Source organism: Tribolium castaneum, chromosome 9 (genome assembly GCF_031307605.1).
Source record: "Tribolium castaneum strain GA2 chromosome 9, icTriCast1.1, whole genome shotgun sequence".
Classification (NCBI taxonomy): domain Eukaryota; kingdom Metazoa; phylum Arthropoda; class Insecta; order Coleoptera; family Tenebrionidae; genus Tribolium; species Tribolium castaneum.
This window is the reverse complement of record NC_087402.1, coordinates 1,864,304-1,889,480: the sequence shown is the minus strand read 5'-3', so window position 1 is coordinate 1,889,480 and position 25,177 is coordinate 1,864,304. Positions and strand designations below refer to the sequence as shown.

At 36.4% G+C, this 25,177-nt stretch overlaps 3 protein-coding genes, 1 long non-coding RNA gene and 1 other non-coding gene across 8 annotated transcripts in view; 2 read left to right on the top strand and 3 right to left on the bottom strand.

The window, feature by feature from the left end:
* The first annotated feature begins 51 nt into the window (after nucleotides 1-51).
* LOC657255 (uncharacterized protein) lies at nucleotides 52-863 on the top strand. The gene has a single exon (XM_963723.4). The coding sequence runs from the start codon at nucleotides 191-193 to the stop codon at nucleotides 797-799; it is 609 nt and encodes a 202-aa protein (XP_968816.1). The 5' UTR covers nucleotides 52-190; the 3' UTR covers nucleotides 800-863.
* Nucleotides 864-1,056: 193 nt separating this feature from the next.
* Nucleotides 1,057-4,166, bottom strand: LOC657179 (ribonucleoside-diphosphate reductase large subunit). The gene is made up of 4 exons (XM_963650.4): nucleotides 4,007-4,166; nucleotides 3,856-3,944; nucleotides 3,626-3,803; nucleotides 1,057-3,213 (listed from the first exon to the last, which is right to left on the bottom strand). The coding sequence occupies exons 1-4, from the start codon at nucleotides 4,038-4,040 to the stop codon at nucleotides 1,118-1,120; spliced, it is 2,397 nt and encodes a 798-aa protein (XP_968743.1). The 5' UTR covers nucleotides 4,041-4,166; the 3' UTR covers nucleotides 1,057-1,117.
* Nucleotides 4,167-4,473: 307 nt separating this feature from the next.
* LOC657098 (ribonucleoside-diphosphate reductase large subunit) lies at nucleotides 4,474-7,541 on the bottom strand. Its single transcript, XM_963578.3, has 4 exons — nucleotides 7,350-7,541; nucleotides 7,201-7,289; nucleotides 6,971-7,148; nucleotides 4,474-6,645 (listed from the first exon to the last, which is right to left on the bottom strand). The coding sequence occupies exons 1-4, from the start codon at nucleotides 7,387-7,389 to the stop codon at nucleotides 4,526-4,528; spliced, it is 2,427 nt and encodes an 808-aa protein (XP_968671.1). The 5' UTR covers nucleotides 7,390-7,541; the 3' UTR covers nucleotides 4,474-4,525.
* A 420-nt stretch (nucleotides 7,542-7,961) lies between these two features.
* LOC103312583 (uncharacterized) overlaps nucleotides 7,962-25,177 on the top strand; it is a 35,000-nt gene continuing 17,784 nt past the window's right edge. Inside the window, exons 1-2 of one of the 4 annotated variants that reach the window (XR_001574861.2) lie at nucleotides 7,962-8,371; nucleotides 9,834-10,656. This is a non-coding gene — a long non-coding RNA (uncharacterized LOC103312583). Of the gene's footprint in view, nucleotides 8,372-9,571; nucleotides 10,657-25,177 lie in introns of those variants that run through there. The other 3 variants (XR_010335347.1, XR_010335346.1, XR_010335345.1) reach the window with 3 other exon arrangements.
* LOC657017 (uncharacterized) lies at nucleotides 19,634-21,235 on the bottom strand. Its single transcript, XR_010335445.1, has 5 exons — nucleotides 21,079-21,235; nucleotides 20,836-21,032; nucleotides 20,196-20,784; nucleotides 19,951-20,147; nucleotides 19,634-19,906 (listed from the first exon to the last, which is right to left on the bottom strand). It is a non-coding gene; the product is annotated as an uncharacterized LOC657017 (transcript).

Below are 25,177 nucleotides of genomic sequence, written 5' to 3'. Positions count from 1 at the left end.
AATAAAGTTTGTTGTATACGTATAAATAAAAATTATCCAAAAAATTGTATTGTTGGTTGCCTGCCTTGTGTGCAAAGTGTCAACACCCGGTGAACACTTTTGGATTACATAACCTCGAGACAGCAAATGATTGCGTTTTTTTCTCAAATAATGAATTAAAGGCAACAGTTGCGTGACGATTTTCGATAAAATGGAAGTTGGGGGGAATCCCCGAGTCATCGTTTTGTTTGACGGCTACTCCAAAACCGGGGAAAACTTCACGTTGGCTAATTGCACTTGTACGTTGATTAAAGGGCCCCCTCATGTGATTGTGGACACGATGACAGCTTGGGACGGTGAAAAAATACGAAAAGCTTTGGCTGAAAACCACCTAAACTGTGATAGCATTGACTTTGTGGTTTGCACTCATGGTCATTCTGACCACATTGGTTGCAATTATTTGTTTCCAAAAGCTGTCCACATTGTGGGTTTTTGTATTTCAAGTGGGGATAAATATTTCGAGCATGATTTTACGTCGGGTCAGGAATATGTTGTCAGTGATAAGGTGACAGTGATTCCGACTCCGGGACATACAATGCAGGATGTTTCTGTGATTGTTAGAAGTTGTAACGGTGTGGTTGCTATCACTGGTGATTTGTTTGAAAAAGAAGAGGATTTGAGGGATGATAGGATTTGGAAATCGGCAGGAAGTGACAACGAGGAGCTGCAAGTTAAAAACAGGAAGAAAATTCTTGAAATGGCCGATTTTGTTGTGCCAGGGCATGGGCCCTTGTTTAAAATTGACAAACAGGAAGTCTAAAAAGAGGGTGGGCTTTTAATTTAATGAGATTTTTTTAAACGCAATAAAATAAAAAGTAATGATATTTTTACTCTACTTCCTTTAAAGTTCTTTTCAGCTAAATTTGCTCCTTTGTTCCATTATTTTTTATTACCAGACTGAAGCATTTATGAAAAAATTAAAGAATTTTTTATTTTATTTCACTGTCCCCATAGTGATAGTCAAAATAATTCCACCGGAAAATTCTAATTTTTGTGAGGTAAAAAATAAAACTCTGATTGAAAGAACAAACTCATTTATTGATAGAAATACAAAAACAGTTTTTGAAGAACAAAAAAATTAGGCACTGCACATTTCACAAGCTCCGGGATTTTGCAACGAGCACTGAAGTGCCGCATCCTCCTCTGGCGACTTCTTCATATCATCACTTTTCTCTCCATTTTCCTGCACCACACTTACTTTGCTCCTGTTTCCATTTTGCACAACACTCACTGGATTCGTTCTCAAATTATACATCCCAGTTTTGAGACCTTTCTGCCAACCATAGAAATGCATCGACGACATAACCGCGTAACTTGGAGCCCCAATATGAACATTCATCGCTTGGCTTTGGTCAATAAACGCCCCCCGATCGGCTGCCATTTCAATAACGATTTTTTGCGGAATCTCCCAGACTGTTTTATAGATACATTTCAAATCGTCCGGGATCCCGGCAATATTTTGAACTGAACCATTTCTCTCAATAACTTCTTGTTTCAAATCGCTGGTCCAGAGACCCCTCTCGGTCAAATCTTTCAAAAGGTGTTGGTTAACATCGCGAAATTCGCTCGAATTCACGCGCCTGACTTGCACATTGGACAAGTACGGTTCGATGGATTGGTTATTGCCCAAAATTTGGGCCGTGGAAATTGTCGGTATTAAGGCCACAAGTAACGAGTTTCGAACCCCGTGTTTTGCTATTCTTTGCTTAAGGGCAACCCAATCCCACAGTTTGGTGGGTTCCACACCCCACATGTCGTACTGTAGGCGCCCCTGGCTCAAGGGCGAGCCGTCGTAGGTCGAGTACGGCCCATCTCTTTCGGCAATTTCGGAACTTGCTTCCAAGGCGGCATAATACAAAGTTTCGAAAATTTGCACATTGAGTGAACGAGCCTCCGGGCTCTCAAACGGCATACGCAGGAGAATGAAAGTATCGGCCAAACCTTGCACCCCTATTCCGATCGGTCGGTGTCTCAAATTCGACGTTCGAGCCTCAGGGCTCGGGTACGCACTTACGTCTATCGCCTTGTTGAGATTTTTGGTTAAGGTCTTGACCACTTGTTTCAACTTTTCGAAATCGTAACCGTTCCGTTCCGGATTCACGAACATGTTTAGTGCAACTGAGGCCGTAATACAAGCGGCAATTTCGTCAGAAGAGCTGTATTGAATTGATTCGGTGCTCAAACTGCTACTTTTGATCGTCCCTAAATTTTGCTGGTTGCTTTTTTTATTGCAAGCATCCTTGTACAAAATATAGGGCGAGCCTGTTTCCATCTGTGAGACGCAGATCGCGCGCCAGACGTCCCGTGCCGGGATTTGTTTAACAAACCGCCCCTCACTCTCATACTTTTCGTACAGTTTTTCAAACTCTTGGCCCCAACAATTGGGGAGACCTTGCGCTTGGTGTGGACACATCAGGGACCATTTCTCGTCGTTTTTCACCCGGTGCATGAACAAATCAGGCACCCACAGTGCGTATTGTAAGTCACGTGCCCGGTACTCATCTTTCCCTGTCGTTCGTTTCAAATTTAGAAAATCAAGGATGTCGGCATGCCACGGTTCGAGAAAAATCGCTTGGTTTGAGGGTTGATTCTCGCTTTGGCGGTTCAACCAAGCCGAGTTGTTGAAAACACGCAACATTGGCACCAAACCGTTGGAGACGCCGTTCGTGCCGGCGATTTCCGTTCCTTTGGCTCGGATATTTTGGATGTGGACGGAGATGCGTCCGGTGGTGTTTGAAATTTTGATGCAATTGGAGATGCATTCGTAAATGCCTTCGAGACTATCGTCGGGCATTGCGATGGAGTAAGTTGAGGGTAGGTAAGGGTAAGGTGTGCCGGCTGTTAAGAGTGTGGCGCTTGAGTGAATGAAATATCCCTCGGACATGTAATTGTACGTTTCGATGGCTGAGTCGATGTCTTCGCCGTGGATGCCGACAGCCACACGCATTAGCATGTGCTGGGGGCGCTCTACTGTCTTTCCGTTTATTTTAAATAAGTAGGAACGTTCGAGTAGTTTGAAGGCGAAGTAATTGTAGGAGAAATCCCGGTCGTAAACAATGCACGAATTTAAACGAGAGGCGTTTTTCATGATTATTTCGTAATGCTGATCGGAGATTAATGGGGTTTTTTCGCCTGTTTGCGGATCGACAGCGTGGTAAAGGTCGCTTATTACATCTGCCAAAAAACCACCATGTTTTATGCAACTGTCTTCTTCAACAAGTTAACACAATCACCAACTAATAAATAATAATAAGCAAAGGAATAAGGAAATTACTGTTATGTTCGTTTTAGAGGTTTGGCGGTCACCAATTTGTGCCATTTTTGGTTAATAGCTCTTTAACGATTATATTTATAAATTTAAAAATTACGATACATGCTCTTATGTTAATGTAAAGTAAAAGAGTTTCGGCGACCGATAGAACATTCATAGACGGTGATCATTATCCAAATAATCTAACAGAACAGTTTAATAAACGATTGAGTCCCAAGCGGTTTTTTTTTCTTATTTTTAGTAGAAAACTACTAGGGGAAAAGCGTTAACGCGTGTTATTTCAATCTAGAGTGCGCTACTATTCTAATAACTGACCTGAGAAGTGTTTTTTGGTCTGTTTTTGTAAATTAGAAACTGCAATCCTTGCTGCAAGAGTGGCGTAATCAGGGTGGTCAGCCCCCATAACAATTGCTGTTTCTGCAGCCAAAGTGTCCAACTCCACTGTGGTAACTCCTGGATATAACCCACCAATTACTTTTAGTGTAATTGACACCTGAACGTTTGCAATTAATTTACAAATAAAAAAGGGTGTCTAACAAACTTACAGGGTCGACAATATCCATATTTAAACGATAACATAGTTTCTGAATCCGGGAGGTGATTTTATCGAAGTGAACTTCTTCCTTTCTACCGTCTACAAAAAAATTAACCGTGGTTACCATAACCTTAACTTACTTTTTATTCAATACAAATTACCTCTCTTCAAGACGTAATTCTTGCCGTTTACCATTGCGAATTAATAATTATAAACTCGTAATTGATTGAATTATCTTTGTTGTAATAAAAAACAGTAAGTTTCACAACACAACTGGCGATTCTTTCGCGCCTAAAAAGCACCTGGAGTAGAGGTGCCAACAAATCTTCACGAAAAGAACTAAACAACATAAGCAAATTCAACTATCCCGTTAATTTCGTTTTTAATTTCAATACCAATCAATTAACTGTCCTTAAAAAATTAGGCTGTATCCATATTTTAGCACAGAAAGATTTTTTTGTGCCCAAAAACACCTTAAACCTCGAGTGGCGTTGCCAACAGTTATCAAACAAAGGAACTATATTAAATCAATTGGCGCGTTAGCACGTTCGTTTTTACATAAACACTAATAAATAAATTGTAAACGTAACGATTTGTTAGTGTACGGAAGACCAAAAAAAAACTTGCATGAGTAGAAAATTATTTATTCAAGAAAAATACATTAAACAATTATGATAAACTTAAGCACTACACATTTCACAAGCCTCGGGGTTTCGCAACGAACAAACAAGAGCCGCTTCTTCCTCTGGTGTAGTTTTCGTCTCTTGAACCTTCCCAACCCCTGTACTTGTCTTCGTAATTAATTTGCTTTTATCCACTGTGAATTGAATGGGATTAGCGGCCGGTTTCGTCCTTAAATAGTACATCCCTGTCTTTAAACCCTTATCCCACCCGTAGAAATGCATGGAAGACATGACCCCATAATTCGGGGCCGCAATATGAATATTCATCGACTGACTCTGGTCAATAAACGCGCCTCTATCAGCCGCCATATCAATAATAACTTTCTGCGAAATCTCCCAGACTGTTTTATACAGTTGTTTCAAATCGTCGGGAATCCCCGGAATGTTTTGAATCGAACCATAATTCGCAATAATCTGATTCTTCATCGTATCGTCCCAAAGCCCCCTCTCAGTCAAATCCTTCAGCAGGTGCTGATTCACGACTTGAAACTCCCCAGACAACACCCGCCTCACATAGATATTAGAAGTGTACGGTTCGGTCGATTCATTATTACCCAAAATTTGGGCAGTCGAAGCCGTGGGCATTGGAGCCAAAAGTAGCGAATTGCGAACACCGTATTTGGCGATTTTTTTTTTCAAATCGGACCAATCCCACAAATTTGTAGGAGTGACGCCCCACATGTCGTACTGCAAGACACCTTGACTGACCGGTGACCCTTCATAAGTCTCATACGGGCCGTACTTTTCGGCCAGTTCGCAACTAGCCTCCAAGGCGCCGTAATAAAGCGTTTCGAAAATTTGCCGGTTTAGGGCTTTAGCCTCCGGGCTATCAAAAGGCATTCGCAGGAGAATGAACGCATCAGCCAGGCCCTGAACCCCAATTCCCACCGGCCTGTGGCGCAGATTCGACTTACGCGCCTCTGGCAAAGGATAGTAATTCAGATCAATGACTTTGTTCAAATTCTTTGCCACAACTTTGGTGATTTCCTTCAACTTGTTAAAGTCGTAGCCGCTCCTGTCCGCTTTCACGAACATGTTTACGGCGATTGAGGCCAAGTTACAGACGGCGATTTCGTCGGGTGATGTAAACTCGACTATTTCCGTGCATAAATTGCTGCTCCTGATAGTGCCTAAATTTTGTTGGTTGCTTTTCCTGTTACATGCGTCTTTGTAGAGCATGTAAGGGGTGCCAGTCTCCACCTGGGAGACGCAAATAGCGCGCCAAACGTCCCGCGCTGGTAACTGTCTAACATAGCGACCGTCAGTCTCGTATTTTTCGTACAATTTTTCGAACTCTTCGCCCCAACAATCGGCAAGGCCTGGTGACTGGTGTGGACACATCAGGGACCATTTCTCGTCGTTTTTCACCCGGCGCATGAACAAGTCAGGCGTCCACAAAGCGAAGAACAAGTCGCGTGCCCTTAGCTGCTCCTTCCCCGTGTTTTTCTTCAAGTTTAAAAAATCCAAAATATCGGCATGCCAAGGCTCGAGGTAAATAGCGCAAGCCCCCGGTCTTTTGTTCCCCCCTTGGTCCACGTAGCGCGCGGAGTTGTTAAAAACGCGCAAAACGGGCACAATCCCGTCTGAGACTTTGGGGGTGCCGGCCAAAGTGGTCCGAAAGGTGGTGCCTTTGGCCCGTAAGTTGTGAATACTGACGCCTAGACCGCCTGCCGTTTTGGAAATCATGGCACATTGGGTCAAACAGCGCGAAATGCCCTCGAGATTGTCCTCGGGGAGAGTTACGAGAAAGCAGGAGGAGAGTTGGGGTTTGGGTGTTGCAGCTGAGAAGAGTGTAGGACTGGCGTGTGTGAAGTATTTTTCTGACATGTAGTTGTAAGTTTCGATGGCTGAGTCGATGTCTGAGCCGTGGATGCCGACAGCGACGCGCATTAGCATGTGTTGGGGGCGCTCAACGATTTTGCCGTTGATTTTAAGCAAGTAGGAACGCTCGAGGGTTTTGAAACCGAAGTAATTGTAAGAGAAATCGCGATCGTAGATTATGCAAGAGTTGAGACGGTCGGCGTTTTTCATTACGATGGCGTGGTGCTCGTCGGATATCATTTGGGTTTTGCGGCCCGTTTTGCTGCTGACGGCCTTGTGGAGGTCGTCGATCACATCTAGTTACGAAATTAACAATAAAAAAAACTTAAATACTCTACACAGTGTTAAAAAATGTAATAATTAATTGGCACATTGTATTATAAGATGATTCTAAAATCTTATGATATACAAAACATCTAACAAATGAACCAATTCAACTATAAATTAATTCCGACCACATTGGAAACAAAACAAAACAATAAAGACAGTTGCAAAGCCGTTTACGGACCAATTAAAATGCTAAAAAAAATTACACGTAAAATTACGTGTCTTACGTTAACTCATAAAAGAATCCGTCTTGTCGTTTATTTTATTATTTTTTGCGGCTGTGGCTGAACTTACCGCTGAACTGCTTCTTTGTCTCTTTATGCAGATTGGAGACAGCAATCCGAGCTGCAAGAATAGCATAATCAGGGTGATTTGTAGTCATCATAGCGGCAGTTTCAGCAGCTAAAGTATCCAATTCAACTGTGGTAACCCCCGGGTATAAGCCACTAATAACTTTCAGTGTAATTGAGACCTGGAATTATGAAATATAGCCAACGGTTTTTTACACCAAATTCGCATAATACAGGATCGACAAACTCCATATTTAGGCCATAGCATAATTTTTGAATCCGGGATGTGATTTTATCGATGTGAACTTCCTCCTTTCGTCCATCTAATAAAAAAATGCAGTTATTTCATTGTATAACCTTAAAAAAGTGTTGCTAAGATTTACCTCTCTTACAAACGTAATTTTTTGTTGGAGTGTTAACCATATTGATCTTTGGTTGAAGAATGTAATAATTACAACGAATACAAGTAACGGTTGAAAACAAACACCAAAAATAGTGAGTAATTAACGTACTGAGTGTTTTCCCGCTCAAATAAAAACATTGGTGGCAAGCCGGCAAGTCAAGAGTTCTTCATTGCCGGCAATCGTTAACATATGGAAGATTTCTGCAAGAGGGCGCTACCCAGTTTAGGATTCAAAATCCTGTATAATTTTACCCCATTTGAGTAAAATGTGAACAATTTTCGTGTTATAAAGGCTTACAATATGTTTTTTTTTTGTTCCAAATTCAAATTGTTTCAAGTTTTTATTTGAAACTGCAAATTTGCAATATTTAGTTTTTAGTTTTTGATAGTTACCTTTTTTCTTAAATAAGGCAAATTTTTAATTAACATATTGATTGTTGCAATATCTGGCACTAAACCAATTACAAAAAGTCACTAATTATTAAAAAAATATATGTGAATAAAAAATATTATTATTTGCATAAAACACAAAATAAGTCAAAAAAGTTACCACAGAACTAATTTTCGAACGTTGTGCATTGTTTAAAAAAAAAAAAATTTAAACCAGCGAGCTTTTCGAGTTGTAAAAATTCGTTGTGCTTAAAAGTCGCCATTAATCTTTCGTTGGAAAGTTTATTATAAATAGCGATAGGTAATCGATAATTTGGGTAAGTTTTGTTGCAACGTTCACTCGTGTTTGGTAAGTTATGATGTATTTACTGTAAATCTGGTTAGAAAGAAAGACGGAAAGCAATTAGAAAGATATAATTACAGTGGAAAGTTGCACAGAAGTTTCGTTCGCTTCATAATTGATCGCCTTATTAAAGATGAGTTAGCTCTCCTTTGTCTAGCTAGGCAGACCAGGGGTTGCCACGACGACGGACTTCTTCTGTTTGCTTATTGCAGAACTCATATCCTAATTGGGTTATCTTACATCTGCGTCATCGTCGTCTAACATTACAGGTAACGTAACTGTAATAATATTACATTTCTATTATCCACTTCACCGGTGTGCAATTAGGGAGATTCATCTATTTTTGCCTGCGTATTTTTAAAGGTACAGGGGAATCCCCGAAAAACTATCGTCGCTTTTTCATCAAAACTTTGGACACAAATATGATCCGTTATTATTGGCAGGGTTAATTGTTTGAAAGCGCAGCACGTTAGCCTGCGGGAACTGATCAATAATAGAATAATGAAATAAAAGACAGTCTACAGTGGGAAAATTGTCCCTTAATCATTTCATCCGACAGCTGCGACTTTTTCCATCAACTAAAACACTTTTAAACTTTACCTGAACTTGGCCACTTTTTTCCTTAAATAAAACAGTCAGTTATTTATTAGTAGCATGGTCTAGTGGTCAAATTTTACAAAATTGTTCCCGGAAAGTCACGGAAAATGCCCTTGCCATCAGCAGGGGTAATGTAGCATAAATCGCTGCGGGGGCGCTATGATTTTTAATGCGTTGTATGATTTCGTTGGTCGAAAGCTGCAGGGGGTTACCCTCACTGACAAATTTTATTCTGTGATAATAATAGCGTGGCTAATTTTTAAGATATTGTCGTGGTGGATTTTTAAACTTGTTAAGAGGGTGCTATGGGCGGCAGAACAGCGTTCGATTACATTGATCTGCCATTATTAGCCAAATTTTTTCTATTGTTTCGCCCTCACGTTGTGTCATTAGGGAAACGACCCTCATAGTGTGGGCTGTAGCTGTGTATCATGTACAGTTTCGATCAAAAGCTGGGCAAAGGAATGCTACTTAAATTATTGGAAATTTTTAATTTAATTATTTAAAAATCGCTGACATTTTTTTGCTTAGTTTATCTCTGATACACTAATTCGTAAATAATTGTGACAATAACGAAAAACTAAATATATTTTTATTTTAATTTTAAATACATATATTTTAGTGATCGTAATGTTTTCAGGACATTTAAGTAAATTCTCTTGCTGGAAGTGCTATAGCTACGAGAATGAAAGAGAGAAAACCTGAAAAATTTAGAAAGTAGAAAAATGAAACGTACTTTGATAAACTAAAGAACTGAAAGACTATCTGGGAACTATTTTTATAATTATTTTCTTGTTAAGTCCATAATGTGATCTCACACTTTTATTTTAAAATTTACAATTGCTTTGAAATAGTGATTTTTTCTAATAAATACTCTTCTCTATTACCACAGACTGTGGTGGCCCATTGTTTAGCAATAAATTCTAGGAATTTCTTTAAAAGATCATTTTTCTTTATTCAAATCAAACTGAAATGGTAAATAATGAAATAGAGCGAATTTTATTCTAGCTGTGGCCGCGTCATCTAGGAGTAACTTGCGCGTTCCAAACACTTTCCTACTTTACCGACTACTGTCAGATGTCAAACAAAAAATTTAATTTTTGTTTACAAACTTTTTAATTTTTGTTATTTTAGGTATTAGCTTTCAGATTTACCAATGATTTTAATCTCTGGGTTGAAAATTGATGAAATACGGGGTAAAAGTTGATCAAACACGGACACGTGCTCGTTTTTTAACCCTACCACCCCTTTCACTTGTACCATCTGCAATAAAAGGGAAGTTACCCTTTTATGTTTTTTAGAGAAGGGTTGTGATTGTCCCAGCATTTAATTTCAGTGTGAATTAAAGGAGAGAACTATTGGTAATGTTGTTACTCACATTTGATTTTAACATTTTTTTGTTAGAAAATTCGTTTTTTTTTCAGTTTTTTAGTTAAGTTAGTTTGTTTTGCAATAGCTGATTATTGTGGGTGCGGACACAGGTCAGTTTTGTGTCGGGAACAGCTTTCATGAGTGCTCATGATGCAGTTTCTAAAGTGCTTGGAGCCCCCCTATTTTTCACCCGAATGTTTTTTGGTTGTTAAAGGGTTGTCCCCCTTTAAAAACTAAAAGGGTTGTTTGGTATATAGTAAAAAGTAAGGGTTGCAAGCAATGTAAAAGGGGTTTAGTCAATACTGTGCTTCGAAGCTTCGAAGACTGGATCCCCTCCACTGGGATTTTATTCGAGGAAATCTATATGTTAGGTAGTCCTCTCTAAACCTTTGAGAGAGAGCTTTACATATGCTCCACCCCCTTCTTTAAAAAGTCCTGCACACTTTTTTATGTAAAGGGTAGATCACAATGGAGGCTGCTTTAGTCTGCTGAGGGGCTTCAAAGTGCAAACATGTTTGTGGTGTTTCAATTTTTAGTATATTTTCGATGCTTATTAAGGACTATTTTGGATAAAGGGGCTTTTCTGGTGAGTGCAGTTTCAAATTTAAAGAAAGAAGCTTTTTTTCAAAAATTGGAAATCTAGTCTCCAGTACACAATTGCATCGTTAGTTGCATAACTTAATAAATTCTTCAAAAATAATTTTGATAATTTGTAAATTTTTCTGTTTCTCAGAACATTTTTTTTATATAGTTTGGTTTTTATAATAATTTACGAGATCTTTGAAGAAATTGGTAAACAAACTAAGAAGAAGTGAAGTTGCACACTTGCAGGATGGAACGTGTTACCTAACATCCGGTCAGTAGCACGTTTGCTGTTTCTTATCAATTTATTATGTGTAGTGATGTTGAATGAATGTCTTCATTAAAAACTTAATCTTGTGCTAATGGTTATAATTATTTTCTAATAATGATGATTAACGATCGAATAAAACGGATTTCTGTCTTTTTAAGGACGATTTTATTTTGAATATATTATAATTTTCTTATTTTATTATGCATGTATTCAACTTGTTTGTAAATCCTGTAAGAAGTGATGACATTTTTGGATTAACGAGCTTTTTGTTGCCTCATATTCCGGAGGTTTAATTAGATTTTGTTCTTTTTACCAAGCATTAATGGGATTCTATCTATACTTATCGGTTAAATTTAAATTGTTGTAGTTTTTTTAATGTGATTATTAATTCTTCACATGGAGTAACCAATTTTTTTATGAAACTTTTTAAATGTATTGTTTTTTCTTCTTTATAATATCTGGTTCAGGGATATATTTTTTAAAGTAATACATCGAAAATCATTTTTTAAATTTTACAATTTGTTTAATCTGCTGAAAATAATAATTTGTTTATAAGGAAATTCTACCAATCTATTTTTTTTAAATAAGATAAGGCATTCTTACAAAATCAAGGATACTTGAAGGATGTAACAATTATTAGAATAGTTAGAAAAAATGTTTTTGAAATAAATTTCTCGGCAATGTTGAAATTGCCTATTATGTATAAAACCTAACAAACTTTTGTAGCCTGAAGAGGATACAATAAAGGTCTCGAAACGTCGCGATGAATTTTTTTTACCTACCTGTCTACCTATCTTATGCTAATTCTACCTCAAATATTGTTTTAAAATTTTGCTTTTTTTGAAGTAGACTTACAAAGCATCTTTTGCACAAAGCCAGATTTAAGCATCGATTTTTTTAGAATGTCATTTAAAATAATAAAAAAATATAATGCAGAAAAATTCAGAAGAAATTTACATGCACAGAGAAAAAATTAAGTATTTAATAGCATACAGAGATTTTTGTGATTCTTAGACTCGATCAAATTGTCGACGCAACCATCATTACATTTTTAAAACTTTGTGAGAATAAAATTTTGATGCCTTATCTTAGATTTTTCTCTACTAATATTTTTATATTATTAGCCGGTAAATTAACGGAGACCTGTGTTTGAAAAGTGTAATACACTCTTGCGTAAAATTTAAAAAAAATTCTCATACGTATAAATCTTTTGAGACAACAAACTTTGATGGTTCTTTTACTTTTGACGGTTAACAGACCTAAAAACGTTAAATCCAATAATGATTTGGTATTTTTGAAATACCGAGAAAATAGATATGAAAAGTATAGTTTTTTTACATTAGCATTGTTTGAACATGAGTGAAATTTTTTCGGTGAAAAATTGAATGAATATCAAAACTGGAGCTAAGTCTTATATAACAGTTTATAATTTCATTCGAATTTCTGGTATAAATGCACTTTTACATTAGAATTTGGTATAAAATATTATATCTGCGTCTTGGAGTTTTTGTGGAACTATCGATTCTTTTTATTCTTGTTACACAATCCGGCGCTGCATTTTTGATGCCTTTCCTGCCACCGGTGGCAATTATAAATTGCAGCGTCTGAACGTAAACTCCGGCATCTCATTTTTCTTGATAACTTTCGTGCTATTTTCGCCGGTAAGTTATTCCCAGCACGTGAATAAAATGCATTATCTTGGACATTATACCGGCTCCAAATGAGTCCAAGATTTTAAAATAAATCTGATTTATCGTATTCCATACATTAGCATTATCCCGCAATAAACGTGAAAATACTGATGTGATACGTTGCCGGTATCCTGAACGTATTCCTAAATTATGAGTTCAGTTTGGCTCTGAGATCGTCCAGTCCGAGCCCCATACATATTCCCAATCCAACGGATACGGCCACATTAATGCAGGATATAGCTGGCGTTGAATACTGTATGAGGAAAGATACCCTCTGTCTCTCCCTTTTGCTTGGAATCGTCGCCCTCGCAACATTTCCTTCTAATCATAATATGGAAAGTGTCGGAAAAGGTGAAAAACACGGCGAGATATGACGTAATATATTGAATTCTCGTGCTGCGGTCAAGGGAGTGAAGACATTTTAATGCCACGGTGACGGAAAGCCGGTGGGATATCGAGGGACGATGCATTTTCTATATGTGCAGTTTTATGTGACATGATTATTATACCATGAACGCAGGTGGTGTGAATCACAAGGGATTGCCGCTTCCACAAAAAGGGAAAGTTGCAAGTTTTAAACCTTTACAAGACAAATATCGCGCCATTTAAAACAACATTTCCTCGTTTATTCCCAATATCCCGGGATGGCACAGAAAAATCCCCCGGGATACAAGGTTGATGTCCTTCGGGATGAAAAAACTGCCGCATGCAAAGACAAACACTCGGGGAGAAAGCTTCCTGCATTATATAAATTGGAAAAATATTTATTCGACTTTCATCCATTATGAGAAATTTCCTACTCATTTTAATAGCAGCGCAAACATTTGATAAAGTCACAAAAAGATTATTTATGGAGCGGAATATAAAAACGTTGCTGATAAATGGCCCTGGAGAGGGTGTATATGCGATAGCTGAAACTTACTTAACCTACGACCTCTCGTCATCTCCTGTAACAACTGAACGGCTCTAGGGCCGGAAAATTGCAACATAAAAATCATCCCTAAGTCGTCCGCTAGCCTGCAGCTATCTCATATTGCCTGTTTTAGCAATGTATTCATCCCCTTGTCAAAGTAGATTGATATCGTGCGACGAATTCAGGAACTTGTGCTGCGCTGCTAAAGAAAAACCAACAATAAAACCCACGTCAGCGGTATATTGAATTTTCGCAAAATTGCTAACTAAAATCTAAGTGAATTCTACAAACCTTGCCCGGCTAACAAAATTTTTTCGTAACCTCATGCAAGATTTTTGTGAGCAGTATTTATTTCTGCGAAATTACCAAAGACCAGTGATTCTATCGATTTTCATATGCTCATAAAAGCCGAACAATTCACGGTTAAACTAACTCAGAGTAGTTTTAACTTTATATGGAGGAATTTTTAATAAAACAAGTTATTATTTTCCAGCGTTTATTTTTTATTGCAGGGGAAGGTAAATTTAAACGTCGAACGGAAAGCAACGTTATAGAGTTGGATATAAATAATATTTAACAAAAATTTGCTTTAAAATAAAATGTTTGAAAAACTGAAATAAACTAAATTAATTGTGTCTAACACTTTAGTAGAGGAAAAAGGAGGAGACATAAAAGTCACTAAAGTCTTCAGAGTCGTCTTTAGTCGCCATATTAATAACAATAACATTAATAATAATAATACTAATAGTAGTAAATTTGCTTATATGCAAGCGCTTAATTAAGGTAACAGTTTTTTGGTTTTTTGCTTATATCTCGAAAACAGTTACTTCTATCAATTTTTATCTTTTTACCAAAATTAATGCTGATAAAATTTCCTACAAAATAGTTAATTGTATTTTTCATGTAGGACTAACCATAAGCGAGATAAAAGTTTGAAAATAATTAATAATTAAAAAAAAATGTGCTTTAACAGAAAATGTCTTGTGATTTAAAATACACTTAATTTATTGAGTCCAATACTTTATTAGAAGAAAAAGGAGGTGACATAAAAGTCACTGAAGTCTTCAGAGTCGTTTTTAAATGCTGCAATTTTCAAAGTTTCAATAAAATTTAATATACTATTATGTACAGTCACGATCAAAAAGAATGACACCCCTGTCCAACTTTTCTCAGGGAGTCATTCATTTTGACCGTGACTGTAGGTTTCGCTCAGGTCAAAATCGGTGTTTTTTTTATAAAAACGTGCTTTGTGTTTGAAATTTATGAAAAAGTGTAGTCGAAGGGGTGAGAATCTCCCTATTGGCGGCGCACCTGTCGGTGGCAGCGTCATTACGCCGCCTTTTATACAATCAACGTCAATTAGCTTTAAGCTGGAAGTTAACCGTGTTAAAGTTAAAGCGGGGGTGTGTAGTACAGCAAGTTGTGACGGTCGAGTGCCAGCACATCGTAACTCAAGCAATGCGCGGGGCGTGGCGCACTAATCGATGCTATATTGCGCTATCGATTGCTTCGCTTTGCTTCACTTTAACCACTATTCTGCAACTTCACAACAATCGACACGCAAGTGGAATTATCCGCAACTCACCCCCTATTTTAATATAATATTAAGTCCGAATGTTTTGAGAAATATAAAGGGAGCATAACAAGTTTAATTTAGTTCGATTCGCAAAGGTCAAGAGAACCCTCTTCAAATCAGCCATAAACCGCGAACAATTTTTGACATGTAGGAGGGCAAATCCCCCGGTTTTAGAATAAAATTCACATTTCACACACTGACATAAGACGCATGAATAAAAAATATACTGCGTGGGTTCGCTTCTTCAAGGGGGAGAATTATCGGACCTTTCATAATTTAAAAAAAGGTTCGTCTGATAAAAGGATTCTGTCAGTTAGAAGAATTACGAAAAGTGACCCAGCTCTCGTATTATTTTGTCTAATAATAGCACAGTTTTTATGAAATGTTTCCAAATTGTTACTTTAAATCCACCCCAAGGCTGGACACAATGTTGGGTAAATAACCTGAAGTTATTCGATTTTATACCAAAAACGCTTTATTCAGAAATCGAGTTCCCCCAGCTCGCTTAAAAACATATCAAATTGGGTGGAGGAGCGTTGAGGGTTGACTACGAATAACTTTGTAAATTACTTGTGTAAAGTGTGTAATTTCAAATAATTACTTAGAATTTCTTTCCGAATTAAGTCAGGCAGGATTTTTCAGAAATAATATTTTGGACTTGTAATGTTCCATTAGTGAGGTATATCTAAGAATATCTACAATAGTACAACCTTCTTCCAGTTTTTATTAAACTAGACGAAATAATTAATAAATTTGGTCAAACATTTACATTTTCTAAGCGTTTATTTATCAAAAAACTGAATTATATTGCGCAAAATTTTTAAGCTAACAAATAACATAATTATTTTTGCAAGTTCTATGGATTTAAACACGTTTTTTAAGCAAAAATTAAGTTTTTTCCCTCTATTTTTATTAAACTAGAACGAAAAAATCACCAAATTTGGTCTTTAATGATCAAAATTTTACCTTTTCTAAACGTTTATTCCACAAAAACTCAATTATTGCGTCCAATTTCTTAAAAAGTAAGCCAATAAATCACAGAATTATGTCAAAAATGACATTATTTTTGCAAGTTCTGGGAATTTAAAAATATTTTTAGACCAAAAATCAAGTTTTTATTAAATAAAAACGAAAAAATTGCTAAATTTGAAAATAAACCAGAAATTTACTTTTTCTAAGCCTTTATTTAGCAAAAACTTACTTAATTATTTCGCCAAATTTTTATAAGATAAGTCAATAAATTACAGAATTATGTCGAAAATAACATTATTTTTACAAGTTTTGAGGATTTCCACACGTTTTTAGACCAAAAATAGAGTTTTTTCCTTTGTTTTTATTAAATTAGAACAAAAAAAATCACCTGACCTGACCTGATCTGACCTGACCTGACCTGTAATTATATTATAAGTGAAGTATATCTACAATAATACGTTTATAAATTTATTTAAAAATACATTAAATACTATTAGCTTTTTCAAAACTATAAAACGATTAGGTCTCTCAGTGAAAGTATAAATTACATTAGCTATTATTTTTTTGCAGTGCATGAATAATTTTTAACAGCTTATTTTACTATTAATAAAATCGTAAAATCTACACAAAGAATAAAAGTTTAACGTACTATTTGTTGTAGTAAATTATACCTAGCACTAAAACTATATTTTATTAGTAACATCTACACTTCCAGTAGTAGTATTTATTAACTACCCTATAGTTACCTTATAACTTATAATATAGTTAGGAGTTTTTTACTACAAGAAACGTTGTATTAACTTGAGAATTGAACAAAACATGTAGCATTTTGATAAAAATTTGAGAGAAAAGGATTAATTTTATGTTTTCCGATTACAAGAATGTATTAAAAAAAATCGTATTATACGATAACGGAAATAGTAATTAGCTTAATTCTCCTCCCTGGTTGGTTGTGTAGTTATTTTAGCTGATCGCCGAATCCGCAATGAAAAGCAAAGCGAGAAATTGGATATTCGTTTTTCGTTTGATCTTGGTTATATTCGAATTTGGGCGAACGTATCGCCCCTGGTTATAAATATTGAAGTCCAATAAAAGTTGTTACTTAGGATTCGCGTCAGCCGAGATCAAAGCGTCTCTGTCGAACGTCCGTGAGTCAAAGAGGGTGCGAATAAATAAAGCGTATAGCTAGAAACGAAGCATTCTTTTGAAGGGTGGGTCGATTCGACTCGCGATTTGCTTCTAATCGCAGGAAAGGTGTTTGGGAATGATTCGGATCGCATAGATGAATAAAACAACGATGAATGAATAATGCAGTGAGTTTTTGCATCAGCTAAGTAGTTTTCCTGTCGCGAATGCGCTTATTTACAGTATTTCAACGGAATAGAATTCAAGCATAAAAGCAAGTTCACTCTTCGACAGTGGCGTTTTAGAGATCCCCAACACGCGCTCTGAATAACATCAACAACTCGCAACTTCTCGCCTGCTTTTGCCACCGTTGAATACGGAAATTCTATACACAAGTGAAAAGTTCTTTGCTCCCCATTCCATTATGTATGTGCGTGTGCTTGAGTTACAACCACCTCGGGGACCAGCAACCAAGCTTTTCGCCTACGACACCTCCAACGAAATGCATTAAATATGTCCGCTACCTTTTCTCTATTTTTCGAAAACCGTTTTAATCAAACCCGGAATTAAGACCCGGGCCAGACAAATCCACTTTAACGACGCTATTAATATTAGATCTCTTTTCAATTAGGTTTTTTTAATAAAAGATTACCCAACGCAAAGTTAACACTCGGATAACAATCGATTTGAAGACACGGTTGGTCTTTGAGTAAGTAATTAAAAAATGATTAAAAAAAACTGCCATGTAAATAATGGTCATTTTTTAAGTAAAATATTGCAAATGACAGGGGAAATTCGATAAAAATTCATCTGTTTAATAAAAAAAATAAGTTTTGGGTTATTTATTAAGTAAGTTCTCTAAGGTCCGGAATAAAAGTTAGAAAAAATGAGGGATATTCAGAACACCAAAAAAATAATGCTTCTGGAATGGAAAAAAAAACATAGAATAAAGAATAAAGAATAAAGAATAAAGAATAAAGAATAAAGAATAAAGAATAAAGAATAAAGAATAAAGAATAAAGAATAAAGAATAAAGAATAAAGAATAAAGAATAAAGAATAAAGAATAAAGAATAAAGAATAAAGAATAAAGAATAAAGAATAAAGAATAAAGAATAAAGAATAAAGAATAAAGAATAAAGAATAAAGAATAAAGAATAAAGAATAAAGAATAAAGAATAAAGAATAAAGAATAAAGAATAAAGAATAAAGAATAAAGAATAAAGAATAAAGAATAAAGAATAAAGAATAAAGAATAAAGAATAAAGAATAAAGAATAAAGAATAAAGAATAAAGAATAAAGAATAAAGAATAAATTGTATTTTTTTAAATTTGTTTATTGTGACTTGTGATTAACTGAATTTTTCAATGGACCAAAAGAATTTTACATCTTGTGTTAAGTGTAGGGTTTATGGTCGAGAGTTTTTTTTCGAAGCAAAAATTCTTGGGAAATATGGCTTAATTTGAAGCTAAAAAAGTGTCGAGAAATTGAGGTAAAGTGAAGGCATTTTTCGTTATCTGGTAACTTCAAATTTGGAGATTTTTTGCGAGAAATAATGTGGAATTTCGAAAGGATTTCTCTTTTGGGCAAGAGAGTGAACTGGGTGCTGATTTGTGGCTAAGGGTTGTAAATTCGCGAGTGGAAATTGGTGTCGAATCGAATGGGTGCAATCTCCTTATGTTTGATCGGCGGAGGTTTTGTGTGTCGCTTCATAAAATGGCGAAAGAGAGGCTTGTGAGCCGAGATCCTATTCCAATCTGTCGCTTAAACAAAGAGTAGCAAACAAACGGTTAGACGGAGTCCGGACGGACTGTCATTGTAGGAATGCAATAGCAAATCAAGATTGGATTTCAACCCCTGCCAGGGGTCGAAGTCGCTAGTCTAATCTCGACCTCGCACTCGACCGCCAACACATCTCCCCGGACCCCGGAATTACTGCCCCTAGAATCGTGTGCCGCACAATGACGTGTCTGAATCAAAGCGAACTTCCAATTCGACAAATTGAAAAATACTCATTAGTTGGATGTTTCGCACTCACCTTCGTTCCTTGTGGCCCGTTACTCGCCGGACGGAAATTAAAAGGAGGAAATATCTCGCATTTTTAGGACTTGCATGGCCGGAATGCTGCCGTTGTTCAAATTAAAAAGTTACGAATTGTTTCGAAAATAATCCGGCGCATCCACCATTTTTACACCATAAGGAAATTTCTCAAGGCTCCTACACCCAGTTAATTTTAAGCAATTTCAGTACGGCGCTCCGTGTAGATACATTATCTAGTGTTGCTAAAAGCTTTACGGTTGGCAGCACTGCAGTAATACACTAATGCGTGGGTGGGGTAAGTGACACCTTGAGCTGTCAGCAGCTGAATAGTTGATGGATGATCCACTGGAGATGCTCAAGACAACCCTTTATAGCCTTCTACATACACTAAACTTTAAGAAAATATGTTTTTATTTAAGATGTTTTAACAAACTTTGGCTCATCATTATAAACAAGTACTTCATAACTATTGATGGCAATTTCCTCGCCTTGAAACGGAAAATACAATTTTGCTTTTCCGGGAACCCCACAATTAATTCTCCTCGGTACTCAACTCGTCCAATATTCAAAATATCGCCCCACTCGTCCCACCTTTAACCAAATGCTTGTTGGTAGTTTTCTAACGAAAAGCCACGAGAAGTTTTCTTTGTGATTACTGCACAATATCTGCGAAAACAATTATTTAAATTGTCCAGTTTTTGGTTTTTTACCTTGTTGTAAAGGCTAGTCACGTGGATTCCTTGTTTTGAAGTCGTGATATTTTTTTGCCCGGGATAAATTCGCCCAGGTATAATGCCATGGTTTATGACGAAAGCTTGACCAATGTATGTAGGATGGTCTGTTACGTCTCTTCCACCCTCTACAGCGTCCACAGGAATTTTCCCGTCATAATCCCTCCAATAATAATCTAAACTCTGCGTTAATCGAACCAACTGTTGGATTTTTTTGTACTTACCGGGCTCTCATGTTACAAGGTGTAAAAGCGGAGCTGTCAGACATAAGAATAACATTTGATTCATTTTGGTTTGTTTACATTTATTTTATTCGAGGCGTCTTTATACAAAAGTATGGGAAAAAATACGTATTTTGTGATAAGAATATAACCTTTTGGCTTCTAAAAGCCAAATGTTATTAATATTATTATTATTTAGTTTTTGATTTCTTTATTATTGACGCACGTTACTGCAGATGTTCAGTAATTCAGTTACGATTTTTTAATGTGGAAATAAAAAAAAGTTGATTTGTGGCTCCAGTGATTAAACCGATTCAACTTCATTTGGCTTGTCCTCATAAGCAAGCACTTCGTATGTGTCGCTTTCAATTTCTTCACCCTTGTATGGAAAATAAAGTTTGGCTTTTCCTATCGTTCCGGAACAGACTTTCCCCACAATTAATTCGCCTTGATATTTGACACGACCTATGTTAAGGACCTTTCCCCATTCAGTTCCACCTGACACTAAGTGCTTATTAATTGTGGTTAAATGCAACGTTGCTGCGTTTCCGGGCACCCAGGAGAAGTTCTCTTTGTGACCACTACACAGTATCTAAAAAATTAAATAAGTCTTGACACTTACTATTTCAAGACAAATTTTCACTCTGTTGTAAACATCAGTAACGTGTATTCCTTCCTTGGAGGTCGTTATAGTTTTTTGGCCTGGATATATTTGCCCAATTAAAATGCCGTGACAACGGACGAAAGCCTGGCCTATGTAGGTGGGGTACCCTCTGGAGTCTCTCCCACCCACAATGGCATCGGCAGGGATTTTTCCGTGATAGTCGCGCCAATAATAATCTGGGCTTAACAATAAGAAAATTGATTAGGAAATTGTATCATTTACCTGGCTCGCCATGTGCGACAGAAAAAATAAAAATTGTTAGCAAACTAACAGCTAGTGTCTTCATTCTGATAATTACAACTAAGTGAATCGATGCCTCTTACAGTGATAAGGTGGGACCTTGGACACGGGAAAACCAGACGTTGATAAACTCTTGCAACTTTTATTCATCAATTTTACGTTAATGTATTTTCAATTTTTTAATTATTAGATCCAGCCTTGCTGGGAGCTGCGTTTTATGCGGTTTTAATCTAGTTTTTCAACGGCATCAAATTTGAAATAAATCAATCCGGTTTGATTTATCGCCCAAGCACATTGAACAATTATTTTTATTTTGCTTTTCTTCTCGAAGTGAATGCGGCACATTATTGAAATGTTTCTTCTCGAGTGCATATGTCGACGAGCAAAGACTGTAAGCCCCACTGTCGCTAAGATCGTCGCATTATTGATGGTTTCCCCATAAAGCTCGCGCTCGAACGTCCGTTGGACATAAAAACTTTTTAAAATAATGCGACTGGTGTCCGGAAAAATGGCAGGCATTATCTTTTGGCTCGGCAGGGGATTAGGTCTCATCCGAACATTTCGCCCCACCTTGAAAAAATCTTCCCTTATCTTAGATGTAAATACCATCAGGCAATAAATTAATGGATTTCTTAATTAAGTTATTGCGAGTGATATTGGGACAGTTGGATGATTGGTGTGTGGGTGTTTTTAGGGTGATGGAAAATTTACTATAGTTAGTTAGTGACATGGCTTTAATTTAGAGACTTTAGTCACAGTTGATCGCAATAAAACGCTCCGATAATAGTTTCTTGTGGCGCTAACGTGCACCCATTAAAATTTATTTCTCTAATTTATTTATATCAGCAATGTGGCATATGGTCTAGACGGGAATTTATGGGACCTATGCCGGTTAACGGATCGTTTAATTATCTTAAATCAATAGTTTCGCCCGCTTTTAACTTAATTATAGCCACTGAACCCCTAATTATTTCATTGCCATTGCCAAATTTTTCATAATAAATACGAGTATAACAATTTTTTTGTGCACCAGATAAACAAGTAGGAGGTGATTTTTATATTTTTATTGGTCAATTACTCATTCCTGGGACAAATGAGACACCACTCAAGCTGGTTTAAGGGCTGGTCTTTCTTTTTTCTTTGTACGTAAATTATTTATTTATTTCAAAATCAAGGCTAATACAAAAATATAAGATATATTGTTTAAGACTAAAAATTAGAGTGTGCATATTTTTCTACTAGTAATCCAGTTGATATTCTGTTGTCGCCGTTGGTTGGGCAGTTGTCTGTTCCTTGTTAATTTTGCAAGTAGTGAAGAATTCGGTCATAAATATGTATGCGGCCCCTGAAACAAGAGGCATGTGTCGGTTCTAAACAGCCAGGCAAATTTAGTTGCAGTGTCGGTAGCATCTGCTCGTTTATCTAGAAACCGTCTTGAAAAATTACTCCATTTCGTCCGGTAAGATTGCAATCTGTGGCGCCATCACATTATGCTGACTGACTGTTCTAAAGCTTTTGGTTTGGCGTTCGGTCTCACTTTCGTTGTGGTCGTAAAAATCGGTCAGGTGTTCAAAAGTGCATAAATCAATAAGCGCAACTGTTGTTGTTGTTGTCTAAATTATCAGCGATACTAAATTAAAAGACTTAATGGAATTTTCTTAAGAATAGTTGGTACATTTGCGTAACTGCTTTGTCGAATTCCTTTGGGAGAAGGGGGGTGACAGGACGGGCTTCATTCCGTAGATGACTTGACGGATGGTTGACAGCTGACATGAGCGCTATCTTCTAGAGAGACAAAGAAAGGGGTTTGGTGGACAAAGACGGGGGATTATTATGCTAAATCCCTATACACAGTCGGCTGCTGATTTGAATGCAGGAGCGCCGACGGAAAAATGCCTTTTTGCTACAGTTCATTTACTGGAAAAGTATATATGAATGAAGCTGAATACCTGTCTACTGCACTATTCCAATGACTCCAGCTCGGAACTATGCAACAATGGCAGGATTAACAGCTCGATCTTTACGGAATTATTTCTTTAAACTTATCTAGACACTATTTCTAGTCAAAACTATCTCAAATACACCTAATTCCTATCAAATTCCTAAATAACATATTTACCCCCCACAGAATTTTTTTGGCAATAACCAGTTAAATGACCTTAGAAATTCTACATATGGTCACGCAGTATCTATTTTTTTTTGAAGCTAAATACTTTAAACAAATAAAGCTTGGTTTTTTGGTTCTCTTGATGTACAAGGTGAGTCTTCTAAAATTTCTACCGAATTTCAAAAATTAATAACCACAATGCAATCAACATTTGATGTTAGATGCCTACTCATTATTCAAGCGGTTTTTTTTCAAACTTTGTCTATAATCAAGTCACTGCAGTAAGGAAATATTCTTGGAAATATTATTTCTTATGTTATTTTAATACAAACGCTGCTTAAGTGTGATTGATTTCTGTGTAATTATTAGTTTTTGAGAGACAGTCATTCAACAGACACCTCTTGAATAATTTTTTTCGCTTATTACATTTTTATATTAATTTTATTATAAATTATTAAGTTTTTTCAAAAAGGCTCAGTACATCAGAACAATGTATCAATTCGTTGGATTTAATTTATTTCAGCATTTTCAATTAAACTTTATTTCAAATCGACATTTTTATGTTTTTTATGGTTTTTCTTTTAGTTTTTTCTTTCTTTTAATTAAAACTTTTTTTTAATTTTAAATTTATTTTTATATATTCTGTTAATTTTTTTTCCTCTAGCTTCAAGTTAGACTTAGCCTCCCCATCTGTTCCTTTTGTTTGAATTTATTCAATAAAGGCTGTTTGTTATTATTATTATTATTATTATTATTATTATTATTATTATTATTATTATTATTATTATTACTATTATTAATTATTAGATGGAAATTAAATGAAAATGGAGAAAAATACGCGTAAACATTTTTTTGTAACTACTTTTTAGACGAAATAGATTTTATATTTTGTGATTGTGCAAACATTCGGGCAAACAAATTCAGATTTCTGCTGAACTTAAAGCAGTGTCCCCATTTCCTAATTCCCCCTTCCTTTATTTACCCATCCCGAAGCCAGCGGAATATTATTTCAGACATTTAATGGAGCTTTCTTTGTGTTTTAAAGGCAGCAAGCACCAGTTGCAGAAAATGAGTTAAGTGCAACTTAATGTATCCATTACATTCGTCTGGAACAAGATTATCAAAACTAATGGTAAATAAAGGTAGCCATATTGTCGCCTGCTCCGACTATAATTTGATTATAGGACGGATGTATTCTTATTACTCTGTATTCCACTGTTTTAAACCTTTGTTTTTCCTTCAACCGTTCCGCCCTAATTAATTTGCGACTTTTTCGGGATTTCCTGCAACGATATCGAAACTTCTTGACTTTTTTTTATATATACGACTAAATTGAAACATAATTCGGCAATATCAGTGAATGGACATGAAAGATAAAAAATAATAAAAATAAAACACTGGATGGCCCTCAACGCCATTAGTACATGTGCGATAGAGGGCCACTACTAGCAACGTATGTAGACACATAACGAGGGTTATATTCTTATGTGGAGGCCGTATCACACTTCAAGCCCTCTCGCCACTTATTCAATCAACTCAGACCAAACACCCGACCAGTAACAAAATAATCGCTGTATTAGTTAAGTTGACCTAACTATTTTTTTCTGCAGTGGATAGATGTTAAACTATTTCTTTATCAACTCTTTTGAGTAGATAAAATTGCACTTTAACCGCCAGGGTAAATAGAATGTTCCAAATTTATCTTGTAGAAAAAATGTTGTGTTGTACTCGAGACTTGTCACTCTTGAACTTAGCCTTTTGTATAATAATTGTTGTTTTTGGAGGAGTTGGTGTGATAGGGGCTTTACATGCCGGAAACCGTATGGGGAGGAATCCCTGGTTTACGCAGGGCTCCTTATCGCGCCCGGGCAGCGCTTTTGAGCCTAACTAGGCTCTGGACTGGAGAGTCCTTTATTCCGATCACTTCGCATTATCCTACGCTGTGCATCCGCTGATAAGGCGTTCTCTTGGTCG